The 27,888-nt window shown below is 41.2% G+C and overlaps 3 protein-coding genes across 6 annotated transcripts in view; 1 reads left to right on the forward strand and 2 right to left on the reverse strand.

Annotated features, from left to right (window-relative positions):
• galnt1 (UDP-N-acetyl-alpha-D-galactosamine:polypeptide N-acetylgalactosaminyltransferase 1) overlaps positions 1 to 6,900 on the forward strand; it is a 61,403-nt gene extending 54,503 nt beyond the window's left edge. Inside the window, exon 14 of the mRNA XM_044117421.1 lies at positions 428 to 6,900. Coding sequence (XP_043973356.1) covers positions 428 to 574 — 147 coding nt within the window. The 3' untranslated portion in view covers positions 575 to 6,900. The remainder of the gene's footprint in view (positions 1 to 427) is intronic.
• On the reverse strand, positions 6,497 to 20,833 carry tmem245 (transmembrane protein 245). 4 transcript variants are annotated; one of them, XM_044117418.1, is made up of 19 exons: positions 20,736 to 20,833; positions 18,172 to 18,808; positions 16,717 to 16,834; positions 16,183 to 16,278; positions 15,576 to 15,683; positions 14,475 to 14,654; positions 14,219 to 14,388; positions 12,832 to 12,855; positions 10,697 to 10,801; positions 10,530 to 10,612; positions 10,358 to 10,448; positions 10,166 to 10,264; positions 9,956 to 10,087; positions 9,521 to 9,643; positions 8,756 to 8,901; positions 8,577 to 8,677; positions 8,317 to 8,491; positions 7,659 to 7,853; positions 6,497 to 7,559 (listed from the first exon to the last, which is right to left on the reverse strand). In XM_044117418.1, the coding sequence occupies exons 1-19, from the start codon at positions 20,831 to 20,833 to the stop codon at positions 7,505 to 7,507; spliced, it is 2,736 nt and encodes a 911-aa protein (XP_043973353.1). In that variant the 3' UTR covers positions 6,497 to 7,504. The 4 variants fall into 4 exon arrangements, with proteins under 4 accessions (XP_043973353.1, XP_043973352.1, XP_043973355.1 ...); XM_044117417.1 differs by lacking the exon at positions 12,832 to 12,855 and adding an exon at positions 15,793 to 15,867; XM_044117420.1 differs by lacking the exon at positions 12,832 to 12,855 and having other exon boundaries at positions 14,475 to 14,651.
• A 982-nt stretch (positions 20,834 to 21,815) lies between these two features.
• On the reverse strand, positions 21,816 to 26,921 carry LOC122831324 (DOMON domain-containing protein FRRS1L). The gene is made up of 5 exons (XM_044117422.1): positions 26,335 to 26,921; positions 25,980 to 26,064; positions 24,888 to 25,026; positions 22,728 to 22,974; positions 21,816 to 22,648 (listed from the first exon to the last, which is right to left on the reverse strand). The coding sequence occupies exons 1-5, from the start codon at positions 26,537 to 26,539 to the stop codon at positions 22,476 to 22,478; spliced, it is 849 nt and encodes a 282-aa protein (XP_043973357.1). The 5' UTR covers positions 26,540 to 26,921; the 3' UTR covers positions 21,816 to 22,475.
• Positions 26,922 to 27,888: the final 967 nt, after the last annotated feature.

A 27,888-nucleotide genomic window follows, 5' to 3' on the forward strand; every position in this document is an offset into this window, starting at 1 on the left:
TTGCACAAAAATTTACATAAAACCATAAAGATGGAACCTGAAATAAACTGTTTCAACAACAAAACATAGTTTATTTGAGGGTTAGTTTCACTTTAAGGAGTTTGTTGAGTATTCATTTTTCAAAACAGAGGTCGTTTTGCATCCCACGCTGCACTCTGGACCATTTCTCTTTCCCGTTGTGGTAGTGGCTCCGCCATCTTTATTTCTGTACCAATAGCTCCGGTTGAGGATGACCTGCAGCCAAACTACAATACTAAAAGAAGGTCTAAGCGAATGTTATTAGTTAATCGATTGTAACAAACTTTAATCTAATAAACCATTAACCGTCAATCAGTCATAAGTCAAATAATTGTTTGCTCCCCTCATTTTAAAAATGCATTCTGTAGCTGGATCTCATGTGCTCGTCTACCGCCCTCTGTCTGTGCAGAAGCTGACTCTGGTCCACGTCAACAGCAACCAGTGCCTGGACAAGGCCAGCGAGGAGGACAGCCAGGTGCCCAGTGTCAGAGACTGCACACACTCACGCTCCCAACAGTGGCTGCTGCGCAACGTCACACTACCCGAGGTCTTCTGACCGCGCTCCGCCCACTCCCAAACGTACACGCCCACACACACGCGCAGCAGCCCGGAGCGAGCGGTCAGACGAGCGGGCATGTTTTATTCAACTCGGGCACGAGGACAGAGACTTCCCCGGAGGGGATTCAGGAGGACGGATGGGACGGTACTACCTCTGCCAGAGACCAGAGGACGGAGAGTCTTCAAGCTTCCTCAGAGCGAACAGAGAGGACTGTAGAGATTCCCTCTAAGAGACCATATCTGTTGTTTTACATTTGTTTTGGGGGTTTTTTAAAGAAGAGATTTTAAGAGTGACTGGCTCTAGAAACGTGGAGTCGAGGTTCTGCACACAGCTTCCCCTCAGCTCATCACTTAACGTTTACCGGCTGCCTGCGATCAGCGAGTGTGTGCGTGTGTGTGTGTGTGCACTTATTTGTCTGTTTGACCCGAGATGAATGTATGCTTTTAGAAGGGGGTGAGGAATCCTGAACATTTGATTTTTTTTTTCCTTAAGTTCCTGTTTGTTTGTTTTTTTATTTAATTTTTTAACGGACATTGAACGTGAACTCTTATGAAGAAGGATGCATGTTTGAATGTGTGTGTGTGTGAGAGAGAGAGATTGTCTTTTGCGTGTGGACGTGTCAAAACCCCTCCCTGCAGTCTTGCAGCAGCGTATGTCCCCCTCTGGTGTTACATCTCGGTATCTCATCTTACAGACTGAAGCATCCAAGCTGAGGATTTTCCAAGGGAGGGAACATAATATAAACAAAACAAAAACAAAACAAAAAAAACAAAAAAAAGAGAGAGAGAGAGAACTCAACCTGACGTCTGCCAACAGCAGAAATGTAGAGATATAGAAATATGTTTGTGATATCTTCAGATTTCTATGTCCAGTTTTTACATGCCTTGTCTGTTTCTACTTATGTGAGTAACTTTTAGTTTTTTCTTTAAGGATGTTCAAAGTACAGCCAACGCACTCGCAAAAAAAAACAACACATCAACAAGCTACTTTATATTTATCTGATACCTTCTGCCTACCGTAGTGTTTAACCATCAGAAACTGTCCTATGAGACACTACAAAGCCACACACTCTCTGTAAAAGGCGGTTCATACAGGCGCATCGCGGTAAATAAGAATATCAAAAAACATATTTCAGTAATTCAGTTTCAAAAATGAAACTCCGACAGCGTAGATTCCGTTACCATGTTGATCAAATCAAATATCACTTTTGATACTTCAGGCTGACAGCTAATAAAACCCCGAAGTCTCTGGAAATTAAAATATTAAGTTGAACCAAAAAAGCAGATTTTTACTGCAGAACGTTTGCTTATTGAAAATCATGCATCGATGCAGAGTAGCACGGAGGCAGCCAGCCTGTCTGGCAGCTCTCATCTCGCCTACGTTGGTGTTTCTCATCTTCTTAATAACTCTCCACAGATTGCTTATGACCGTGTCCTGCTGGTAAATGAAATCAACCTTTTCAATGGGAAGCATGATGGGCTCTAAAGGTTCCTAATAGACAGCTGTGCTGACTTTAGACTTGGAGAAATGGACGACCACCAGCAGATGACAGTAGATTCCCAAATCGCTGCTGATTCTGGAAATGTCCCACTGGACCTTAAGCAGCTTGGATTCTCATCACTCTGGGAACCTGATTCCTAAATGAAATCCAAACTTTTATTTAACCTGAGAAGAGGGCTTTGGTCGACTCCTCTCAGTTTCTGTCCTGTAGGCGCTCCTTACTTTATGAATCTCACAAATAAAATTGGAGGTTTTACTTTGTAGACTTGTCGAGCCTCAGATGTCCTTGTATTTCTGACATTTTTTTTTCCCTTCCACTAAACTTTCCATTAATATGTTTGGAACAGTCAGCTTGTTTTTAGTACTGAGCTTTTGCGTCTCTCTGCTAGACAACAATCCAGTCTGCGGTCTTCCCTACGTTGTTGTCGGTTTGACGTAATATTACAATTTTTTTTGGGAAACTGAATTTCTTGGGGGGGTTTTATTAGCTGAACGCCGTAATCATTAAAACAAAAGGTAAGAATCACTGTGTGTAACAAGTTTGAGTTACTGAAATAAATCGACTATTTATTGGTGATCTAGTTTGTTGAGATGCAAACGTTTTTCCCACGTTTTTCAAAAAATACACTCCAAGAGCGTCTGCTCTGCTGTGCAGTGTGTTGGATGAATCTGTGCAGGTATGAATGTGCTTCTCCCAGCTTGTCAGCTCCACGTATATTAGGTCAAACTTGATTTTTTGCTTTTGTCTTTGGAAGAACCCGTACAGCTGAGCAAGGATCAGCACGTCTCATGTCTGCATATTCACTTTTGCAGCAGTCCAGCTACTGTTCGGACACATAAGCAGCGTTTATTTGGTGTTGTAGAAAAATTAAGCGGTGAGAAAATAACAGTGGAGCGACGAGAAGGAGCAGACAATATATCTGAATTCATAATCACGTCTCTTTTTTTCTTTTTGCAAGTCTACCGGCAGTATTTCTACATTCATATTTCAGCCTCAGACAACTGAACCGTGTCATTATCATTTCAACCATCATACTGTGTTTTTTTTTTTGTTTGTTTGGTTTTTTGTTTTTGTTTTTGTTGTGTTGTCACTCCTGCTGCTGTACGTCAGAGCTGGAGTCGTTTTGTAAAAGTTTGAAACATTTCAGCTTCCTCCAGTGGAGGAAGGGTTTACACGACAGAGAGAGAGAGAAAGAGAGAGAGGAGGCCATCGACTCGACTTTCATATCTGAGCCTCAGAGTGACTGTGATGATGTTTTTGATAGCGAGATCGAGGGAGTGTATCATTTATTCCCATGTCGGGGGGCGGGGCGGAGAGAGAGCGGGGTTAAGAAGAACTGACATGTCCAGGCTTCCACACTGAGCTGATCCAAATGTAGAAAATAAAGGTGAAAAGGTTTACAGAAGAACTCGAGGAGTGTGTTGATTTTTCTGCGCAAACACGCCACAACCTTTGCCTTTCTCCAGTAACTGCAGTTCATCTCTGCCAACTCTTTTTCTCCCACTTATGCCAAAACCTGTCAGCTCCAGTCAGAAACGTGTTGTCATTAACAGCAGGAATGTCTAATTAAACTTTAGTTTAATGACTCATTTTACTTTTCCAGGTTGTAATGATTATCTCAGGCTGTCCGCTGTACGTCTTCCTGTTCTCTCTCTGTAACCTGTCGTCTCTGGCAACTGACAGAATAAAGGTCACCGAGCCCTAAAAACAAGAATTGGGTGCACAAGTGAGACTTCTTGGGATTTTCTTGAATCTGTAGAGTCGGTTACAGATTTAAGCTGAAATACATGCATAAAGTTCAACTGATATTTAAATAAATGGTTTTCCAGCCAAGGACTCTGGAGCCACACATCCTTCAAGCCACGATTCTTTCTGTATATTTGACTTTTTGTAAGCATAATATTTACCTGCTTTTATTAGTTCCCAAAGCTTCATATTTGGCTAGTTTTTCCAAGTTTCAATCCTCAGCAGGCATGACCCCTGCTTGGCCATTTTTATTTAGTAAATAACAACTTGCCCCTTTAATTTCTGGATTTACACTTTGACCCAGCTCTCGTTTCTTTCACAATTCCCTCCATTATTTTGTGTTCTGTCGGGGTATTATCGGAGTGTTCACATCAATCAGGCTTCCCTTTCATCAGCTATTCTTAACGCCTTTAGTTAGCTCGCGACTGAAAGAGTGCTGTAATAAAACCTGAGAACTGCATGGTCAGACGGTGTGAAACATGGCCACTGCTGTAACTGTGAGCCATTTTTTGCACATTGACTAGATAAATCTCTCATCTCCGCCACGGTGAGAAACGAGCGGCTGGATGAGAGATGAGAAGTCTGATGGGACTGTTCTCCGGCCTATTAATAAACATGAAGGTCCAGTGTGAAAAGGGGCGGGGGGAGAGAGGAAGCCCGGCCGCAGACTACGTGTTTGATGCAGAGTGGATTATTCAAACTCCCGATGAATTATTCATCTGAAAGGATTTGGGTCCGACGAGAGCCATCAGGAAGACATATTAGACAACAGCTTTTAGCGCCAGAGCCTGCGAAACGTGTGGATGCTTGTGCATTTCTTTTTCAGACAGCATCTGGTGGATGCATGCGTGACACATTCACGCCGCTCCACGCTCAGCACTTCACCATGAAGTGAAAGCAAACAGGAAGCGCCAGGCTCTTAAGAGCAAATGAAACTAATGACTCTGCCGTTGGAGAGATTTAGATCTATGATCTGGTTTTGTGCCACAGACTTCAGCAGAACGATGTGCAGAAATGCCTCGTAGCTGCGGCCTGGAGGGGGAAACTCTGAGAAAAGACAGAATACCAAAGTTTGATCAGAGCAGCAAGGTGAATGGGTTCACTTTGACTCGAGGCCTGCAGATGTTGTTGATTTGTGTTGTTGGAAATTAACTTCTCAGTTCAGATTACAAAGTGGAAGCAAAAATAAAAGTTACTTCCTGGGATGATGAAGGTCAGCGTGAAACAGGAAGTCAGAACTTCAACCAAAGTAAAGACATGGTGCAGATTTCTGCCCTTTTTCTTCCTTGCTTTAAATATGTCAGCCGCTCACTGAGGCCTGATCTGACTCTTCAGGATTTTCTGAAAGCTCGGATATCGAGATGTTGCTTTAAATAATTCCCACTTCATTTAAACATTTACAGCAAATGTAATTCATTTCACGAGGACAGGGACAGCAGTGAGTGAATCATCCGGCTAATTTTTTTTAATTCTTTTTTTTTCTTCTGGAAAGACGTGACTTCAGCAGCAGCCTCTGTTGGAGCATTTCACAGATTTCATATTTATTCTGTCCATCTGTCTGGAGCTGCGCTGACACATGGACAATCTGTAAAGCCTTTGCAGAACAGATGACACCGTCTGACTCAGCTCCCTCAAACACAGAGGGAAGATTTAAAAATAAAAAAAAGAAGAGTTGGGTTGGGCACGTGCTTTCTGATCAACTCTAACCAAATGTCTCAGAAGTCAGAATCTGCGATGACAAGCTGCCACTTTTAAAAAAAGACACTAGTAAAGGGTTTGCAAACCTGCCAGGAAATGGCTGCCCACTTAAACCATCCGATCTGATAAACGCAACATTAAATCAGAGAATCGGCTCTTTTAAAGTTTGTTACAATGTAGAAGATCCAGCAAACGTGTGGAAGAAGGAGCTCAAGTTTGATTAAAAAACACTATTTGTGGTGAAGCAAGCAAATCATGTGGTGCAGCATGGTGATGGCAGCATCATGCTGTGGGGATTTGCTTCTTGAGCTGAAACAAGGAAGCAGGGTCAGAGTTAAACTGAATATCAGTGATTGTAAGCAAATAAGAGTCATTTAGATCAAATGTATTGGAATGGCCTAATCAAAGTCCACATTGAAACCCCATGGAGACTCGCATTGCTTCAGCTCTGTTCCTCTTGTTGTTCAAATAGTTTTAAAGTTTTTAACTTTCTTTCCGAATGGGTGAGAGATTTTGTGTTCAGTTCTTCAACATATTTTTAATGATTTAAGTCAATTTACACACTTTTTCTTAACTACAAATTTTAAAAAAAATAGTTAAAAGGAGAGGTGTGCTGAAAGGCAGGGGAAGGAGGATGTTGACCGAAGTAGTTCACCGCGGAGGAGCTGCAGAGATTCACAGCTCAGGTAGGAAGAAGCCAACCACTCCCAGGGTGAAACATGGTAGTGGCTGCATAATGCTGTGGGGCTGCTTTTCTTTAACACTGGCAAGCTCTGATAAGACGGCAGCTTAGCTTAGCTCGAATTATATTAGTCAGTCAGAATGGCCTAATCAAAGTCCAGACCTAAATACAGTTGAAAACAACCTGGGAAAGGTTTAAAAATTGATGACAGGAGGTTTCTGTCCAATTTGACTTTGAAGGTTTTAAAGAACAGGGTTCCGTTTGGAAAAAGGAAATGACACTTTGTAAAGCATTCGTGGTTTAAATTCTGCTTATTCAGTGCATTTTATTAATAAACACAGCAACTGGAGCAAAAGAATCCAATCCAGTGTTTGAGTTAAACTCTGTGCCCGTTAGTTTTAGTCCAACTCCTCCCCTCCCTCACATAGCTAACACAGTAGCTGAATGATTAGTGTTCAAACTCACTGTACAAGTACTGCCTGCTTATTGAAGCCTCTAATGATGTAAACGACGTTATTTCTAAGAAAGTGCTGAAATTCTCAGTAAAGTGTCTGAAATGCAAAGAGTGACAAGCGTCGCCAAAACCTCACAGTGTGTGTGGAGGCGGTGGAGAATGAGGAGGCTGTGCCTCAAAGCTTGGTCATGCATGTGCTGAAAACATTAAGCTTCAGACAAATAAATAAACAGTGCCAAAAACAAAACAAAAAAAAAAAAAAAAACGACATCCCTGGGATGTACAGTGTCTGACAATAGGACATCTAGTCACTGGAGTTGGTTAAATTAAACGCAGCAGACTGAGCCGGGTCTTGTTCCAGCTCTGCTATCAATAAATTACAGACAGAATCACTGAAACTTGAGTAGCTCGTTACATTAAGAAGGAAATAAACCATCGAAGCTGATTTTCCTGGTCCTGGTTGGACCTTCAGACTCCCTGAGAGAAGAGGGAGGGAGTCGAGACGCTGCGCAGCCACAGCAGCAAAACGAAGCCGCCCGGGGCGTTGGGGACAAAATATATCATCTTAAAAGGAACCACCGAAACATTTTCGGCATTTTTTCTTTTTTTTGTTCAATATCACAAAATAAATTAGGCACCGAGTTCTGAAATCAGCTTCTCATGGGAAACGCAGAGTGCTGGCGCTGCTCCGGGTGTGGGATCAGGATGTCTGCTGGCTCTGGGACGCGGACGGCGCCGGCAATCGCAGCGTCTCCTCCTCTTCTCGGTCCAGGCCGAGCTTCTGGAGCCCGCCAGGCGGGAAGCGGGTCTCCTTACCCGTGTGACGTTCTGCAGGGAAACCCACCCTCACTTTGAGTCGGAGGCCGTCTTCAGCACGGAGGGAGTGGACTCTGCAAAGGTCCTTCAAGACCAGAGGACGACGAATGAAGAACCGGTTAAATAGGGAAGGTTTAATCAGCCATAGGTGTAGGCGTGGGTGTGTGCGTGTGTGTGTGTGTACCTCATGGGGTGTGTGGGCCAGTTTGGCTGGACTGGTGTGGGGAGTGCAGAGCTGGGACTCATCAGCATGGCGCTGTAGATGTTCGCTGCCACCACCAGGATGCAGAGGAGGATGGGGCCAATTATCGCCCCCTCCAGGCCAAGATAGTACGCTCCACCTGCGACCGCCAGGCCTGTGAGGTACGGATGGCCGCCCCTGAGAAAAGGAACCAACACTTTATCAAACTGTATTCATGTGGAACAATTTGGAGAACGAATGTCTGTTATTCCCAAAACCCAGTCTGGTCTCCTTGGTCTTCATGATGCTATTTGTTCATTTAATGTTTTTGAACAACCTTTCAAGGCCAGAGAGAGGACAACTGTTCTTATGTTTAGGTTAATTTATGTACCTGAATATGCAACGTGACACAATGGGAATAACACTATGAACGTATGAACACTTCTGCAGGACACTATTTTTTTAGGACTCTCTCCAGCAGAAATGTATGTAAACAAATACATTTTTAGTTTGACTTTTATTTAACTAGAAAAGTCCCATTCAAATAAAAAAAAAAAACTTTGTTAAATACCTGCTGCAACATTTCCATTTTAAAGCCAAAAAGTTCCAGATCTGGATACGTTTATCACATTTTTTTTATTATATTGTTTTGCAAACACACCCCGATATATCCGAGTAGATGGCCGTGTCCACGAAATACGTGGGGAGCAGGTGGCAGATGAGCAGCATCGCGGCCTTGACGCTTTCGCCTTGTGCCAGCCACAGGTCGCACACGGCCGGCACCGCCGCCCAGTATGTCCCCAGGAAAGGCACGGCGCCCAAGATGGCAGCCAGAGCTGCGGGCCAGCAACAAAAGAGCCACTGAGCACCGAGCGTTTAGTGATAACATCATTGCAATCTGCCGCAAACACGCGGGCTCACCGGAAGGAATGAAGACGATGTTGATGCCAAAGATGGTGTGAGTGAGCCAGGTGTAGAGGCCGTAGAAGCCCGCCATTTTGAAGGAGGCATCAAACACCCCTCTGTAACGCAAACATCGACCATCGTCTGCGTGAAGGAAGATCTTTCATGTTTTACGATTTCACAGCCGCGACGCAAACCTGATGGCCTCCTCCACCGACTGGCCGATGATGTTGGAGGAGGGTCCGGGCTGCGAGAGCGGCGTCAGGTTGATGATCCATTTGACGGGTTTGTAGTATTCGCCGCTGGAGCTCAGCAGGTAGAACAGAGTGGTGAGGAAAATCACCTGCATGGCGGCAGAGAACACACATCAGCACTGGAGCATGAAAACCTGCTCATGGGCCCAACGCTGCAAAAACTATCTCTATTATTAACTATTAAATAGACAACAAAAGAAACTACATTTGTGTTTTTGGTCTGGTTTATAACACAAATATCTCAGCACACTTGAAATAAAACAAAACCAACTTACAAGTCAGCAACTCAGGAACTTGTTTTAAGTCAACAACTCCTTCATATTAAGAAATACTATTTCCACTGGCAGGTTATTTCACTTATAATAAGACATTGTTCCCATGTTATAAATGAAATAATCTGCCATCGTCAGCGGTATTTTTTCCATCAGCATCAAGGAATTATTGACTTAAAAAAAAAGTTTTGTCTTAATTCAAATGTACTAAAGCATTTGAACTACAAACTAGACCAATAACACTTTGTAACATTTTGTGTTTTTGCAGTGTGTAAATCTTTCGGATTATGTCGGAATAAGTCTAGTTATCGAGGGAAGGTGTGAGCCGAGATGCTTCCAATGACGGAACATCTTTCATCGGCCCGACGCTGGCAGCAAATCAAAGGAAAAGCTCCCCGGATTGTTTTTTTGAGCTGGTTCACTCGCTGACTCATACCAGACTCAGCGCGAAGTTGAGCAGCGCCGTGCCGCTGTGGAACAACACGGTGAAGAGGGTGGTGGTGGTGGAGAAGAGGAGGCCAACGTTCCTGCTCATCACCACCCACAGAGACTCAAGGATCTACAAAACAACAACAACAACAACAACAACAACAACAACAAACAGAAGGTAAACGCAGACATCCAGAGGGAACCTGGATTTCCAAAGAGTCTCTGTTAAATTAGTTCTGTGCAGACCAAGTTTTCTTTTTAAATGTCCTGGTATTTTAAAGAGTGCTTAACAGTGTTTTTTTTTTGTTTGTTTAGTTTTAGGTTTATCGATGCACGTTGAAAATGTGTCAAAAGTCTTCAGACAAGTTACTGCAGGAGGAGGCAGTGTTTCATCTGAATATACTATTACAAATCTATAAATTCAGACAAATCCTGATCTTACAGACAGCAGAGTCTCGATGTTCTCCTGCACAAAAGAGACGATGTCCTTCCAGTCCAGGATGTCCCCCAGCCAGCTGTTCTGTCTATGAGCCATGTTCTTCTGCACGCGGTGCCGCCCGCTGTGGGTCACATTCTGCGGCAACGAGGCGGATAACATTTCCACATACAAATCCAAAAACAGGCAGAATGACGGGCGGCCAGCGTCACGCACCTTCACGAACCAGGAGTGGTAAAGTCGGTCCCAAAGCTCCAACACCTGCTTCTCGATCATCGCCGTGTTGTTCACCTTATCCCCCAACATCTTTTGGAGCTGAACACAGAGTTAAAGGTTTCTTGAGCTTCAGTCTGACTTTTTTTTTTTGTTTTTGTTTTTTTTATATTTATCATAAACCAAACGTCTAACCTTCTGTGTTATCCATTCTCTCCCATGCTGATAAACATTAGTGGCAGCTGAATTCAGAGCTTTCTGCACGACACGAGCTTCTGGAAGCAAACTAAAGGAAAGGAAAAAAAAATAAAAAGTCAATAAATGTAGGAAATTTTTTTTAAAAAGCAAAGATTAAAAAATGCCTCACTTAGCCCATTCTGGATGGTTAGAAAGAGTCTCGTTGATGAGGTTGCTGGTAACTTTAATGATGTGAGTGCTTTCGTGATGAACCTAAAGAGTAACAAGTTGCTTTGGTATCCAGGGAGACGTTGACGTGATTAGCGCGAAGGTAAAATACAGAAACAAAAAACTGACCATAGCAGTGAGCAGAAGAGCCATGACCAGAGTCCCTGTGACCACGAGGAAGATAATGAAGATGCTGATGATTTTGTCCAGCGATCGCTCCAGCCACACTATCATCTGACCAGGAGAGAGAGAAGATACGTTAGCGGACCTCTGCAAGAGTTCGACGCCACAGTGATCAGACACATGGAGAAACCTGCGTCTTCCCCGCCTGGTGAAACCCCATTTCAGTTTTAAACCCAAAGACAAAAGGTAGCTGATTTATTTACCCTCGTTCGATCTTCACATTCTGTTTACTCCCCTTGTCCTACGAGTCAAACATCACCCCCATGGACATGAGCCCCAAAATAAAGCAGCTTACTTGAATTTGAAATCCAAAATATACTTTGCATAATGAAACAATCTGTTATTTATCAGCTCAACTCAATTCGATTCATTTTTATCATGTTTTTTTGTTGCACAACACAAAAAGACGATCAACGGTATTATTACACTTTTCTTTTCTTTCTACGACAAACCAACTGTCATAAGTTTTCTTTTACATGGTAAAAGTTTATTATTGTAATTATATAAATGTGAAATAATTACTTCTGAATTAACTATACTGAACGGGAAAAAAAGTCAACAAGCCCAGAATCATGACGATCTTTTTATGGAAACGTCCCCGACAGCGGAGAGATCCTGCAATGAGATCGATCAGGAAAAAAAAAACTATATTTTAACGTGATGTTCTTGTTCAATTACCCCATTAGACTCTCAGATCCGAATCCAACAACTCTTTATCTTGAAACTGTTGATTCCTCCGTTTTACACATCACCGTACACATCACAGCACCGGTGTAAAAAAATTTACTTCAGATCCAAGGATTCGATTATTTTCCAGATTTGGGGGTTTTAACCTCAGGTTTCTCAGTGTTCTCCAGTGATAATCACATTTCCTCTCAGAAAGCATTAAACCTACTGAAGTCAAACAGCAAATGAGTGGAGGAAGCTGTTAGACGTCCTGATTCGTCAGTGGATTGAAGTTACATGAATGGTTAATGATGCAGCGGAAGTACAGGAGCTGCTGCACTACAGCTGCAAATTTAGAGACACCTTAGACGTAGACCTAGCATATTCACACACAGAACAAGTTACAAAAATCCAATTGGACTAATTACCTAATTACAAGGAGCACATTCATTCAGGGCAGAAAAAAAAAACCTATGTAAAATACCGAAACGGTGATAAACTGAATAGAAGAGGGGCTAAAATGTGATTTTTTTTTTTCATCTAAAACTTACATTACAGGAATTCCGGGTAATATATTCACAGATTAAGGTGTTTTTATCTTAAATGCAAAATGTATATATTCTTTGTACAGTTTTTGTCTAATTTCTGCTCTGAGCAAGTTGGTCTTTCAGCAGATTCCCTGTGTTGAGTCTGTACCTTCCAGTTGACAATTAATCAACTACAAAATTAGTCGATAAATTATTTCAAACATCAATTCATCGCAACTAATCGTCTCCGAGGACATCTTAATCATCCATCTCAAACAAAAATGATCAAAAACAGCTCTATGCTTTAGACAGGTAGTCAAAAGTTAACATCTCCATTAAAAATGAATTCATTCGGAGGGTAATAGGAGCTTTTGACCATCACACAGTTTACTGCATGTGCTTTAATGCTTAAACTCTTGTAGAGCATCACAAAGTGAAGCTTGATAATGATTAAAGCATCATCTTTCTGAACCTGCAGATCAAAAACACTCCTCTTCTCCCACTCCTCTCTGCTCTCTTTACATCAGCCATCTCTCCATGCAGCTCACACAGTCTCTCAAAACAATTCTGCCAGCTGGATCAAAGCAGGGAAGATACAGATGGTGGAGAGAGGGCGGGGGGATTAGCGAGAGCAACAAGTACCACCTCCACCTCCACCTCCAACACTGCAGCTTCCTGCAAAAGTTCAAAAACAAAAAACAAAAAAACACAGGAAGCAGGACGAGGTAACAAACAAAGATGAGAGGGAGATGACAGTGGATGGAGGAGGATAAAAAAAGAAGCCAGTCCAAGCAGCTAACGGGTGTGTTCACTCCTTCACACACACCAGCATGAAGACGGAGGTTAATTCTTTACCCTCGTGCTCTCTCACACACAAGCACTTATTACCTGCTTGTTAAGCCAATGCCAGAGCTTGGGGAGGAGACAAAGAGACATTGGGAAGATTGTTATTGGAGAGATATGTGCAACAGTCGCCTCATGCCCCCCCACCATCAGACAAGAAGACATCCTCTGTTTGGGTACAAGCAGTGAGTGGACACACTGCGGCAGGCAGAATCTCATAACAGGCTGTACACAGAGGGGGCAGTGATCCGAGGGTCGGGTGCAAACACACAGCGTCACCAAAAGGATCTGTGATAAAACATCTACAGTGTTTGTTCTAACGCTGTAAGAGACACCAAACATTACCAGTGATACAATCCGACAGTGCATAGAAAACAACCAGCGAGTGTGACAATCTCAATTTAAACTGTTTCTGGTCGTTTTGATCAGCATTCTGCCAAACTTCGCTCCCCATTCAGCTCTATTTTTAGGTCTAACTTCACCGTCTACTCCGGTCGGTGCTGACTGGTTCATCCAGAACAGTCAGTGTGTTAAAACTTTCCACACCAGCTGCTGCTGGAAATAAATCTGACGAGAGTCTGAAACTGGGAGTTAATAGCAAATCAGTAGCTACAAGGCAACACTGAGTGTAGTTATCTATAAAGGTTTCAATCTAAGTAAACTCACTTGTACAGCCTGATAATGAAACTGGCTGCGTTAAAGAGGAATATCAGTGGTCGTAACCCAGATTTTTCAGTCTTCAGTTACGACCGGACGCATAAAAAAATAAAGCCCAAGTGTATTTTTTGGGATATCCTTATTTGACTAGATCAGAGTTCCCTGACTAAACTCAACTCGGTGACTACGGTAACTCAGGTGGCTTCAATTTGCTTGATCATGTTTTTAAATCACAATCTACTCTTGAGCGCGTGTTTTGCAAAACTATCACATGCTTTGGAAAAATTAGCTGAAATGCTAGTCAACAAATTCATTAAAGGTTCAAAGCAAAGCATGCAGCTGATGAAGTAGGACAGTAAACTCACAATAAACATGTTTTGTCCCCAACCCATACATAGAACCCCATTAGCGTATTACCAGCTGAATTAACAAGCTCTATCACAAAAAAGAGAGGAAACATGCTATGCTAACATCAGTCTCAATTTATCTATTAATATCTAACATATTAAACATGCCTATTGTGAGTTTCTGACCTATTTGCTTTGTGAAACTAAGAGGCCCGTCACACGGCTCCAATCTAAGAACGAGGGTTAACTGGATAGCCAGCACATTTATGATTTATTAACCACCGAAGGCCTTCTGTCGCGAACGTTTGAAAAATCTAAATGTGTACCGGTGACATACAACGTTTCGCTTTGTGATAATTTCAGGTGCTGTGGAAATAAAATACAGAATAAAAAAAAAAAAAAAACTACATACAACCAGAATGCATTACCTGGGTGTCAACGCGCAGCAGGAACTGAGCGAGGCCTTTGATTGGTCCAGGCAACAAGGCCTCCTCACGTTCCCGCACGAACTTCTCCAACACGGCCCACCACGAGCTCAGAGTCGTCTCCGTGAAGCTCTTCACGCCAAAGCGGACCATCACCTTCTTCGACACCCAAACTGAAGGAACAAAGCGGCAAATATGTAAACCACCGGGGATCTTCTCATGTGGAAGCGATGACAGATGAGCGCGGTCTACATCTTACCAGCCACAGGGATGGGCAGCAGCTGGAGGATCCAGAAGTTGAGCCAAATCTGGACCAGCCCGATGGCCCAGGCCAGCAAGATGAAGTAGATGTCGCTGGACTTCCGACTGCTTTTCTCTTTCAGCTGGAGGCTGGCCTTTGGGGGGAAAGGGAAGCCCGGCGTGGGGGGGACGGGGCCTTCTGATGGCACCCCGTCGTGGAGAGGAAGGAAGGGAGAAAAACAACTTAAAAATAAGTAAAAAGAAAACACACAAGTACAAGGTCGAGTGTTCACTGTAGTTTGGGTTTTTTTTCATGTAAAAACCACAAACTTATAGATTATATTAATGTGATTTCATGTGAGAAACCAGCAAAAAGAAGGGCATGATGGTTAAGTGGAAGAAAAATAAAACAAGAAAAGTTTCCAGTCAATTTTACTCTGATGCCACTAAATAAAATCAAAGGCAATTCATTTCCTTCCAAAGTTACCTAATTATCATTACTAATTACTAATTATTAAGTAATTAGTTTAGGTGTTAAAACAACTTGGGCTTTTGTAAACGATTATTCAGGTAATGGAGTAAATTATTGATTATTCTGACAAATTAGTAATTGAATTAAAACTTGTCACAATTTTATAAGCTTTTATTTTAGTTTTTAATAAGAAAACATTTCAGTGCTTAAAATGGATTACAATTGAAAAAAATCCCTTTAGGTTTCAAGTTTGATGTCTGAAAAAAATATATATATTATTCTGGCGCAAAACAGTAGAACACAATTTAATGAAGCCTTCAGGTGGATCCTTTTGCTGAAGTTTAATAACTGAAGTGCTCGAATAATTTGGTGACTCATTAGCCCTGAAACCAGCATCAAAAGCATTAAACGTCTCACAAAGTAGTTTTGCAAGGCACTTTAGCCGTAATAAGTGCAAACAACCGAGAGAAAGTCTCTTCGGGAACTGCTAGTCAAATCATTGCTGACTGTAAAAAAAAAAAACAAAGACACATATTTCCTTTTACGGTTGTTAGGAGTCCCAGCACTTCTTCTAAGTACAATAAATCATTCCCAACACTATCCGTTTTTTCAACCCCAGCCCGAGAGGATGGAGCGGAGCTTCCCCACCTGTGCTGGAAGCCTCACTGGGCTCTTCTTTTGGCTGCAGGTTGCTGCAGGAAATGGCCATGAAAATGGTGTTGGCAGCCAGTGAGAGCATCTGTCCCGGCAGCTCTCCTGTGGAGTGAGAGAAAGGAACAAGCACAGGCAGAGATCACTGAACACCGAACTGCGAATATCTTTGGTGCATTTTTATTTTTAATAGGACTTTGCATCTTCACTGAACTCAATTGTCCAAACTGGCTCCATTCAATCGCTGTGGGCCAAGTATCCAGCAGAGACCATGTAATCTGAGGACTGGCTGTGCTTGACGAACCGGGAGGACAAATTCATACCAAGTTATTTTAGGGCGAGACCTTTTCACTGTCACAAAGCTAGTCAAAAGGATTCTGCAAGTTTTTCTACAACACATTTATTTCTGTAGTAGTTAATAGTACTGTTATCACTAAATAATAATAAGAAGAAGAAGTGTATGCGAGTTGAGAAGACAGAAAATGAAAGACGCCCTGACTTATCTCTGATGATCATCAAATTAACACATTTTCTCTGTTTTATGTATTCAAATGACTTCCTTCCTCTTGTTTGCAGTATTTTGAAGTACATTTGAGCATTTTACCTTTTCCTGGGACAGGGGGTTTCTCCAGGGAGCCCACAATAACGAGTGCCACCATCACCATAAATACTGGCACCCTCCATGACCCGGTCAGAGAAGCTAAAATCAGATAAGAGAAATGTGAGTGATGACGACGTATCAAACACAGAGAACCCTGTATCAGTCATAATTTTGAGTTTTAAAAAACGTGAGTTTTCAGGCAGTTTTTTTTTTTTTTTGCTCCGTTTAAGCTGGCAACACTACAATAACGTTGCTACAACTTCTGGAAAGCTTGTAGTCACTTTTAATATTTCCCACTTGAAGGTCAGCAGTGCTTTCTAACCTTAGAAGTGTGCTAAAAATACAGTCAGACTTCCTCATCTTACTATGTGACTGTGCACGTGCTCAGTCCAGAGGACATGTGGGGACAAGACATTCTCTTACCCCTCTTGCACTCGGGCGGGAAACGGGAGATCAAATCCCCGCATACCGCCCAACCCCAGAGGGAAAAAGAGGCAGTTTGTAGAAAAAAATGTGCCTGAGCAGGTCCAGACTCACCCATGTAGAAGAGCAGAACAGCCCAGACGGGAAGCGCCAGAGCCCTCAGGTAGTACTCAGTCTGGGGACTCCACTTGAGACAGACGGTCAACAGGTAGCCAAACACGACACTGCACACCTGAAGGAACATAGCAAGACATTTTGAGATTTTTTGCCTCACTTAAGTTCACTCTAAGGCTTCAAGTTCTATCATTTCATCTAGTTATTGACGTTAATACATTTCTCTATAAACTTAAACACATCTAGCAAGGTTTGTTGTGTTGTAAATACTTTTTCGCAGCACTGGTGTTCCACTTTCTATTCATAACCAGACATATTCAAACTCACCATAGAGCCTTTAGAAAGAGCACATGGCGTCGGTCTAGGAACATTTAATCTAATTTGGATTTGTTTGAGGAGACGCAGGGCTTATCCTTTAGGGGAGGTTTGGAATAATAAGATTTTGATCAATTAGACTCTGGAAATACAGAAAATTGGATCAGGCAACGAGCAAATTAAATCATGTTTTCCAAGAAACTACGTACTGATCTGAGTCAACTGTTTATGCTGAAGCATCCAAGATCATACTTGTGTAATTCATGATGATCATTAAGTCTGAAGTGAGGCTGACCTAAAACTTTTTACTTACAGTATTATGTATGAACTATATGCTGAAGGCTTATATATGTGTTATTATACGTATATTAAGCCAGGGCCAGATAAACTAAAAGAGCACAGAGCAGAAGAAGCTGAAACCCATTTACTACTTCACTTAGTTACAATTTCCACATCTCTGCGTTTTCTCTACTAAAATATTAACATAAAAGTTAACTGTTACATTGTAATACTTAATCTTTTATCTTAAGAGTAAGAACTTCAATTTGTTCCCACTTTACATAAAAACACTTAGATGACGTTAAAAAAGGTTTTGTGTATTTACAGTAATTATGTTGTATTTTTGCTCAAGATTATCATGTTTTAAGAATCTCATACCCTGATTAATATAATAAAATATATTTCCTGTTCATATGGATGTTCAACTACTACCTCCAATTAATTTTAAAATAGGTATCCAAGCTTCTTCTTTTCTGTTATTTTTGTAAATATTGACCATTTAAGCAGTATAAATTATATGCTTTTTAAAAATCCCACGTTTATTTTTTAATGCGAATGTTTTATAATTAAATGTACCCAAATACTAACCTATGGCCCTTTCTGCATTATTTTCTGATATAAAAAGAGACTGTACATAACTGTTTTATATTTCTGCCCATTATAACTGTCCTCTGGGATTAATAAAGTAATAATAAAGTGTTTCTTCGCTGTTTTTGACCAAGTTAGAGGAGAAATATGAATTTCTTGGAATAATTTAAGCTCAGCTGATGAAGCTGAACTTGTTCACCCTGACTGACAACAGGCTTTCTGTCTGAACCGTGACGGGGGGAGCTGCCTCGATGACACTGCGTGTTAACTCACCCACACAATGTGGAAGCAGTCCAGCAGCATCCCTATGACCCAGCAGAGATGTTCGAGGATCATCTGCATCCCGATGACACTCCAGAAGAAGTAGAGGAAGTAAGCCAGCGGCACCCCCGCCCCGATCACCAGCAGCACCGTCAGCCTCTTTTGCACCAGCTTGCCCATTTCCTCCACCCCGTAGTTGACGCACCACACCGGGACCAGCAGGGTCCCCAAGACGATGGGCGTCCCGGTGTCCTGCAGGCCGTTCAGCCACGAGCGGCCGAGCGTAGCCAGGGAGTACTTGAAGGGGTGGAGAAAGGTGCCGCAGAGCACAGCCCAGAGCAGCGGGCGGAGGAAGGCCTCCAGGATGAAGTACACCAGGACAGCCGCCCCGCAGCAGATAGCCACGAAGATCATAGCCCCGGTGTTGTAGAAGGCCTGCTTGATGTTTTTGTCAAACTTCAGGGAGGACGGCTGGGACAGCAGTTGGCTCATCATCCCGACGGCCGGCTGGACGCTCTCAGAGAAAGAAACGGAGAGAGGCCGCCCCCTGTGAGGGCTGCCCGGGGGAGAGACAGCGGCGGGCTCCGGCGCGGACTCCTCTTCATCTGCCATGATACCGCTGTTGCTCTGGTTAGTCCTTCCAACGGCTCTGCCCCGTGACGGAGAAAAACATATGACGTAGAAACAGCGACTGTTCCAGGGGAACATGGGATATGTAGGAAAATGAAACATGCTCTGGAATCTTCAGTATTTCCTCATGCATTTTCTGTTTATTGCTTTTTGTAGTTTGTCTAAAGAACTATTTTAACAGACACACAAACTCAAAACATTTCTGACATAAAAAGAAATTAAGTTTAAGATGAAACAGACGACTTCATTATAAAGAAAAAAATGCTGAGCAAATTTTTTTGAACAGCTGCTAAAAATGTGATAAGGCAGAAATGGAAAGAAGTGGATGTCTAACTTATTCTGTTTCAAGTAGCTTGTAATGCTAAGTGTTACACGTCTCAGGTGAAATGAAACTGCTGTAACAAATGATGTTTTGTATTCTTGTCTCTGCTAGGCCTACTCCTTTCTTCCGCGTGGGAAGCCTGTAACAAGAACAGCTCCAGTGAATGAGAGAGCGACCGCCGTCTTCTTCCCCAAACTCTGTCTTTATTACAAATTCTCAACATTGTAAAATCATGAAATTAGACAATAACTTTTCTTTTGTGCAATAATTTTCAAAGTATCATTCTGTTGCTCCAAAACAACCATATTCTATTCACTTCAACAAACGGTATCAGCTCCCACCAGCTGTGACCACGCCCAAGGGCCAAATCAAAATAACTCAACAATCAATTTAAATCTGTAAGATGTACATAAAAAAGAAAACCTATTTCTTATGTGCAATGAAATTATAAAGCTAATAATGCCCTTGAATTATAATAATTGTGAAAAAAATATATAATCATGTGATTAGTTACATAATTTAAATTGGAAATATTTAGATAACTAAACCTACATTAAGCTCTAAATAACTACGCTAAAATCGATTACACAGTATAGGGGGAAAGGTAACGTCTAAAATAAATAAATATTTGCAACTCTAATTACAACCGATTATATGTAACAAAGAAAAAAAAAGTAACATCAACGCTTCCGATTAACGGATAACACAATGAGTTAGGACACCACCGTAGTCTAACAAAATTGGGTCTGGAAGAGTATAGATAACTTGATACATGTACAGGCAGCATTTTGAAACAGTGATCCATGCTTTTATTTCAACTTGATTGGACTACTGTAATGCACTTTATCTGGGAGTCAGTCAGTTGCTGCTCTCACGTCTGCAGCTAGTACAAAATGCTGCTGCACGTTTGTTGACAGGTACTAGAAAAAGGGACCATGTGACCCCTGTCCTGGCCTCACTTCACTGGCTGCCTGTATATTTTAGGATTCATTTTAAAATTCTTATGTTTGTTTTTAAATCATTGCATAATCTTGCCCCGGCTTACCTCACTGAGCTTCTTCATCCCCACATACCCCATCAGTCTCTCAGGTCAGCAAATCAGCTGCTCTTGGAGGTACCAAGAACAAAAAGGAAGCTCAGAGGGGACAGGGCTTTCTCTGTTATGGGCCCCAAATTATGGAATGACTTACCTTTGCAGGTCAGAGAGGCCCCTTCTCTGTCCACTTTTAAAGCTCGTCTTAAAACCCATCTATTTAACTTGGCTTTCAACACCAGTGAGATCTAGTTTAAAGTGTATGTCTTTGTTTTTAAACTACTTTTAATTATAATTATTTTTATTTTGTTGTGTTTTTGGACTGTACAGCACTTTGTATCAACTGTGGTTGTTTTAAAGTGCTTTATAAATAAAGCTGGTATGGTATGGTATGTAGCGAACTCTTATAACGGCTGTTTCATGACCATTATTGCTACAATCTTGCTAACCGTAATCATGAACAAAATCACTTTTTTTTTCTCTAGCTTTTAAGCACATCCGTCATGTAATTGTGAAATTGGTTCGAAATTAATTTGTAATTTAACATTTTTTTTTAGCGTTTATAGTTTTCACCAGCTTCTCATCACTAACCTGTAACAAGAACAGCTCCAGTGAATGGACCTTACCAAGCTCCGCCCACAACCGACCGACGTGACCGCAAGTCTCACAAGCAAAGCCTCGTAGCGCATTGTTTCTATGTAAACATGACTCCATTAGTGCATCATTTCTACCGGATTTTCACAATATATCAGCTACTACAATGGACAGAGGAACTAACAAGTTCATGTCATCATCTGGGAGGAGGTTACTGGTTTCTCAGTCACAAGCTGGTTGCAAACCTGAGGCCAGCAGGTGTCAATCAGTTATGGTAGATCTGAAATTTGGTTTGATGACCTCAATATGGGAAGCTACAGACTGATAAGAGGAACCAAAGAGCTCTTTTAAGGTAAAGAAGCCATTTGTTTGTTAAAATTTTATGAAATAGGCTATATTTGTTCTATTTGATGTTTATTGTGAATGAAGTAAACTCACAAACGAACGAGGTAATTAGTCCAACGTTCAGAAATTACAGCGGCTGTAATGAGCCACAGCAAAGGTAAACAAGGGTAAAATAACCCGAACAGGTGATCAACTCAAAACCACTCCTACCTTTTTACTCTCGATCTCTTTGTAGTTTAAACACAACTGTTACCATGGCAACCGCCTGCGCCCCGCAGGACGAGCTAAGATTACGTTAAAAACATAACATTCAGTCCGTTACGATATCAAGTTTATTCCTCGACTATTAATCAGCGCTTCCCTGAACACAGCGATGTTGACTGACTTCTTGGTAAGAGAGCGACCGCCGTCTTCTTCCCCAAACTCTGTCTGAGGGGCGAGGGGGGCGGGGCTCCTCACTCTAGGTCTCCTGGTGCAGCGCTGTCTATAATTTGGTTCCTTTTTTATTTTTTTTTTATTTGACGTGATATTTTGGTAAATTTCACTATAAAAAAACATATATAATACATTGCAATAGTTTATGTAGTGGCTTATACACTTAAATGTTCCTGACTATATAAACAAATGATGGTAACAATCTTTCACTTTATGGTGAATCACATAAACACACACTGTTATGAGTACATTTAAATATTACAAAGTCATATACTGCGTGAGAAAAAAGGCAATCGATTCAAACAGAGAAAATATTTTATTTTATATTTTATACTTGAACTTTCTTTTTCATTTTCCATTCTGGACATTTTACTTTTTTTTTTTTTTTAGGAATTTCAATGTGTGATTAAAATGCTACATAAACAGATGATGGGGAAATAAAGTATTATCAGTTCAATAAAATATTGCTTACGTAAGACAATATCGCCAGTTTTGTTTTCTCTGCTTTTATAAACAAGTCATTGCTGTGGCTGAGGAGGATGTTGGCTTGTAACCACAAACACTGTGAGGGAACAGGAAGGACGTTCTTTCATGTCGTTTTTCTTTCCTCTTTGCATTCCAGGAAGTTTCCACACAAGTTGCCAGCAAACAGCAGGATCCTGAAATGACTACCAGATTATTCACTGGCTTGTGTAAACACTGCCTTCTAAATCAAAAGATGCTGAAAAAGACTGTTTAATTTGAAACTACTCTATTATCAGATATCTGAAGCACATTTCTCCTCCATAACATTTATTTATTTGTGAAGATGAGTGAAGCTTGTATAATCTATCATGTTTCATACGTCTAAGATAGTCCTTATCTGTGCAAAGTGCACATTTTATTATGGCAACCAACACTTTTTTTTATTGCTGCATGATCAACTCCTTCCTATCCAGTGTGATTGGCTGTGCTTGATTATGGCGTACCCATTAGCAAATAGAAGGTGAGAGCTACTATGAGCAGCAAGCAGATAGGAGAATTGAAGGTCTGATAGGCTGTAGAGGGCATGAAGATGTCTTCATACTTATAGATGCTGATCATGCGGTCACTGACTGGAGGGTTGTCGATGTCATGCCTTGTGATGGAACCTGTTGATGCAGTGGGGGCTATGTTATGCTGAGATTTCGTGTAAAGAAGTCAGACTGATGTTTCGGTCTTCTTACGTACCTTGAATAGCAGGTCCCCATGCAAACAGGTAATACCAGGAAAGATGTAAGTCCACCAGTGTTTCTTCTCTCGGGACGTATAACGGTCGTTTGAAACGGCAGGTCACTCGATTGTTCTCGAAGATTCCCTCTTCATCCCGAGCCGGGTTCCTCTTGATCTCCTTGGCCCATTGGCCAACGTTGTAAAAATGGTGAATTCTCACACGTCCATTGTCATCATGAACGCACCCCATCACATCGTCTCCTCCCTGAGTCAGAAAGGTTAATCGAGAGAAGAAAAGCTTTGTTTAGTGGTGATGTAATTTGAGGATACCGTCATGAGGTAGTGTGGTGAGGTAGTGAGGCAAACGCGATGGAACCAGGTTGCAGTGAATAAATGAAGATTTTAATAATGAAAGACAAGTCCAAAGTCCAAAAATCCTGGCAGCACAGCTGAGCGGGAACAAATGGCTCAACGCTGGTAGCAAACAGAATAAACGAATGGACACAATGACGGCACGAGCAAACATCAGACGAGGACCCACACCTGGGAACTAATCAAGGGGAGACAGGACAACACAGAGACTCAGACACACAGGAAACTTGAAATAAATACACAGAAAAACATGGAACCTGACAGATACTGGTGATGCTGATTTAGCTGATGCCAAATATTCTTTAAAAACTATGTCAACATATTTAATCTGCGTATTGTTGGAGTGCCAATTCACCACAAATATTGCCTCAAGGCATTTTACAAGAAAAAAATATACGCAGAAATATGTACTTAGTTAAATCCAAATAAATAATGACGGATTGAAAGTCAATTAGGTACTGCAGTCGAGTACAGTTTGCTGTTCCAGAAGATAAAAAGGTCTATTTTAAAGAAACTCGGCAGATTGAGCTGAGTCACCAACTTTGCAGCAATCACTGTTGAACAAATAAGAATCGCCAGGGGACAATGGCTCAAGGTGAACTGTCACCTGGACGACTGACCTGAGGTTTGAGAGGACAGACCCCTGGTCTTTGAGTTCTAATTAAATATGTAAATAAAATTATACTTTGAATAATTCTTTTAAAAATACACTTTGCATGTATTTGTAAAAATACATATTTTAAAATATATTATGAATATATACAAACAATACCTTTCTGAAGTTGTACTTTCTATATAGGTTCTGTGTACATTTCAGGAAGCCTTGCTGAATCTCAACATAAGTACAATTCAATAATATTTGTAAGTACTTTGTAAGTAGTGTCTAAGTATATTTCAATGAAACACTTTCAATGCTCACATACATGCTACTTTGTACTAACGAATGATGCCTTACTAACTGTTGCTTCCCCTAAGACGAGCCAAAAGTCTTCAACAGGAGAGCAAAGCAAGGTGAGTAAATAAGTGAGTAAATAGGTGAGTAAAGCGCACATAATCTGCCCATCTGAGAGTATTTCATAGTCATCATAGTTTCTGGAGTAGCACTCGTGGATGAAGTGACAGAAGGTGTGGAGTGACAAAAGTTGTATCCAAAGAGGTTTCTCACAGTAACATGGATGTTTATTCATGCTGCACCAACAGAGGGCTTGAAGATTATGTGTATCCAGTAAAAGTCCAGTCTCTGCCTTTAGGCACTGAAACAATACTTTTTATTTTTTAACAACAGTGTGCCGTGTGTTTTTCATGATGAATGAAAAACATGATGTACACAAAGTAGAACATCAAGGTTCATTGATGTTTTTATAGTCACTGCTTAATCTGCAGTACACTTCCACGATGGTCCTTATTGTAAATTCCATAAAATGTCTCTTTTTTTCCCCCCTCTCGAACTGTGTTTGAGAGAGAAAATCCTAGAAAGAGGTTCTATTAATCATATATCTCGTACTTTTGTTTGTTAAATAAATGTTTAAACAAAAACATATCTAAAATAAAAAAAAACAACCTTTCTTGACTTGTCTAAAAGTAAGTAACACATTCTGACTGTTAAAATTGCCTCATATTTGCTGTTTCTCAACCTTTCATTATCATACAGTCAATACAAACCTGGATAATCAAATAGCAAACTGTTCATTTTCTGACATGTTACCTAAGAAAAAATGCATGTTTTGATTAGTGAAGCAAATATGAACACGAATATGAACATTTACAAACAGGAGAAACAACCGTAGGTGTTGCGCAGCTTCTCACCATTTTCTTGTCGGAGGAGAAACCCACAGCGACCCAGCCGTCTGTGTCTGCACTCATCTCATACTCCACATCTGTACCGATGCGACGATAGCTCAGAAAGTAATCACACGTCTCTGCATCGCACCCCGGCTTCCCGTACCTGCACATGTACAGGGCGTATCTCTCAACAGAAAAGACACATACAAAAACCTTCTCCAAAAAGGTTTTGTTTTATCAGAGATAAGCTTGACATAAACTCTGACATTTTATCAAATGAATGAATACATCCTACTCAGATTCCACAGTTTCTTAGAAAAGCGTTCATATTCATTGAACGTCTTCACATTTGATCACTTTACAAACACAAATTAAATTTTAGAAGGATTTAATACGGTAGACAAACACAAAGTAGATCATATTTATTAAGTGCCAATGGGAGGAAAGTTGATACTCCTAAATAAAATCCAGTAAAACCAATTGAGAAGTCACATCACCTAACAAATAACTGGATTTTACCTGAACGTAATTTGGTGTTAGAGACTGCAAAACATGTAAGACTGGGGTGGAGGTTTACCTTCCAGCGGGACAACAATCTGAAACACCCGGTCAGAGCTGCATTGAAGATGTAGGTATAGTCAGTGTTAAAATGGACCAGTCAAAGCTCAGACCTCAACCTCAATTTGTGGTTGAAAGATGCTTTTCACAGACACTCTTCATCCAGTCAGACTGACCTTGAGATATTTATAAAAATGTGACACATTCTAGTCTTTATAGTGCAAGTTGAAAGAGAAATCCTCCTCCCCTAACCAACCCCCACAGTTGCAGCTGCAGTTCCAGAAAAATTTGCCTCAGGACTTGATGCAAATGTTGGATTCACTTTTTGACATTTTATTTATTTAAAAAAATAAACTGTATAATTTTAACTCTGCTTTGAGTTGATCTAGCTCACAAAATCCTAACAAAAATCGGAATTTCACCAAATGTGTGAAGGATTTAAAAAGAGTGGATTCTATAGCTCCGGTGAAATGGCATACAACCCATAAGAAGACATCCATAAAATGCAGCAGCACATCAGTTTAGAAACAGAGGGTGAATGGCTGTGATGTTTCTGACCTTATGCAGCCTTTGGTAACTCCGCAGTCACCGACTTTGATCTTGGCAAAGGGATCGACTGGTGGAGCTGTGGGGAATGGATAACCTGCAAGATACGTAAACAAAACAACGATCATCTGTTTCTAATGATAAACTGGACCAAATGAGGAGAGGCCATCTGCTCTGTGTGGTAGGTGTGGGTGAGGAGGAGACTGGATCAGCAGGGAGCTGGCCTAGGTACTGAACAGCCTTTACACGCAACACAAAGCACGTTTCCCTTTTTTGATTTTCTTAACCTACTAGGCCCCGCAGGCTCACTTTTTTTCCCCCCATGTATATCCTCCTGGATTTCCTCCAAAGAGAACCAGATCCTTACCATCATCAGACAAATATCTGGATTCCAGGAACTCGGAGGCGAATGTGCTGTAGGAATCCTTGTGATGCTCCTGATGGCCCGGCTCTCCGTGCTCGCCGTGGCCGGTGCGAAGCGCTCCTTCGTCGGTGGGGCTCGACGCGACCCCCCACCATCCGCTCTGGCACAGCATTACCATCAGCCGCATGAAGCTCCGCAACAAACCCATGGCTAATAATGAAGCAGCTGATACGCGAACACTAAACGGAAGAAGGGTCGAGACCGGTCCTCATTTCTGTTTGAATGTGTTAATGGTTGCGGATTTATCCATGGCAGCGTCACGCAGTCATCTTCTGATGCCGTTTGTCTCTGTTTTCACAGAGATGGGACGGGATGCGGCGTCGCTCACTGTGTGAGATTATCAGGCTAATTTCTCGCAAAATTACCCAGATTTGTAATCCAATCATGTAACAGAGGCACGTGGCCCTAATCCGCAGTGAAACCCAAACCCTAATTCTTTCTGGTTGTATTTAATCCATCATAACTCTCAGCTCGGTGAATGGTTCCGTCCTCATGTATCAGCCAATAAGCAGCCGCGACGTGCTGTCATCAGGGTCGATCAATAAAGGTTCTTGTTTTCACAACAGTCCCATTAGACATCAATTGCAAACCACTGGGATCAGATCAAACCTTTTTTTTTTTTTTTTTTTTTACATATAAATACACACTTTATTCTTCACTCTGCGAGTACAAATATCACTTCAGTGCACTCTTCAGATTTTTATTTGTGGAAAACGTTTGTCGTCCATGTTTAATTTTTCTTCTACTTCACTTCTATTTTTTGAACTGGTCTAGTACATAAAATCCCACTGAAATACACAGAAGATGGTGGTAGCATGGCAAAAAATGATGAATGTTGTCAGGCATTGTAGGTCTACGTCTCGTACTGTTACATAGATATATGTGACATCAGAACAGAAATGACTCAAAGACATGCCACACACTAAACAAATACATTTTAAATAAAAACACAAAGGCCATCTTCCCACATTTATTTGAATAGTTAGGTTATGCTGAAAAATCAAATATTTCTCTTTTGGATTTGAGGAATAGGAATGGTTTTCATCCGTGCTTAAGATTCATTTACATTAGTCCCACTTTTTTTCGTAATTTTTTGATGGATGCGTTCAATATGGCATCAAGTAGTGTGATGCTGTAAAAATGTTTCGATATTTAATTTTACAAATTTTTTTCCGCTATTTCTTAACAGAACATAGTGAGAAAATAGGTCAAAACCTTTTTTATTGGATTTTAACATTTCAAAATCAAATGAAAGCAAAACGATAAACTATTGTTGCAATGTTAACTGTGATCACTTGAGGGCGACATTAACCCACCGTTTTTACTTTGCTCCCAGGTTCCTTCCATATTCAGGTAAATTAAGGATTTTGCTTTAAATACGGAACTTTGAAGAGAACAAGACACAATAGAGTTGCTGCATTTAATTTTATGGGTTCCACTGAATATGAACATTAAGAAATTACAAATACGTTTAACTTTGAATCAAAAAGATCAATG

This window comes from Gambusia affinis, linkage group LG05 (genome assembly GCF_019740435.1).
Source record: "Gambusia affinis linkage group LG05, SWU_Gaff_1.0, whole genome shotgun sequence".
In the NCBI taxonomy this organism is placed as follows: domain Eukaryota; kingdom Metazoa; phylum Chordata; class Actinopteri; order Cyprinodontiformes; family Poeciliidae; genus Gambusia; species Gambusia affinis.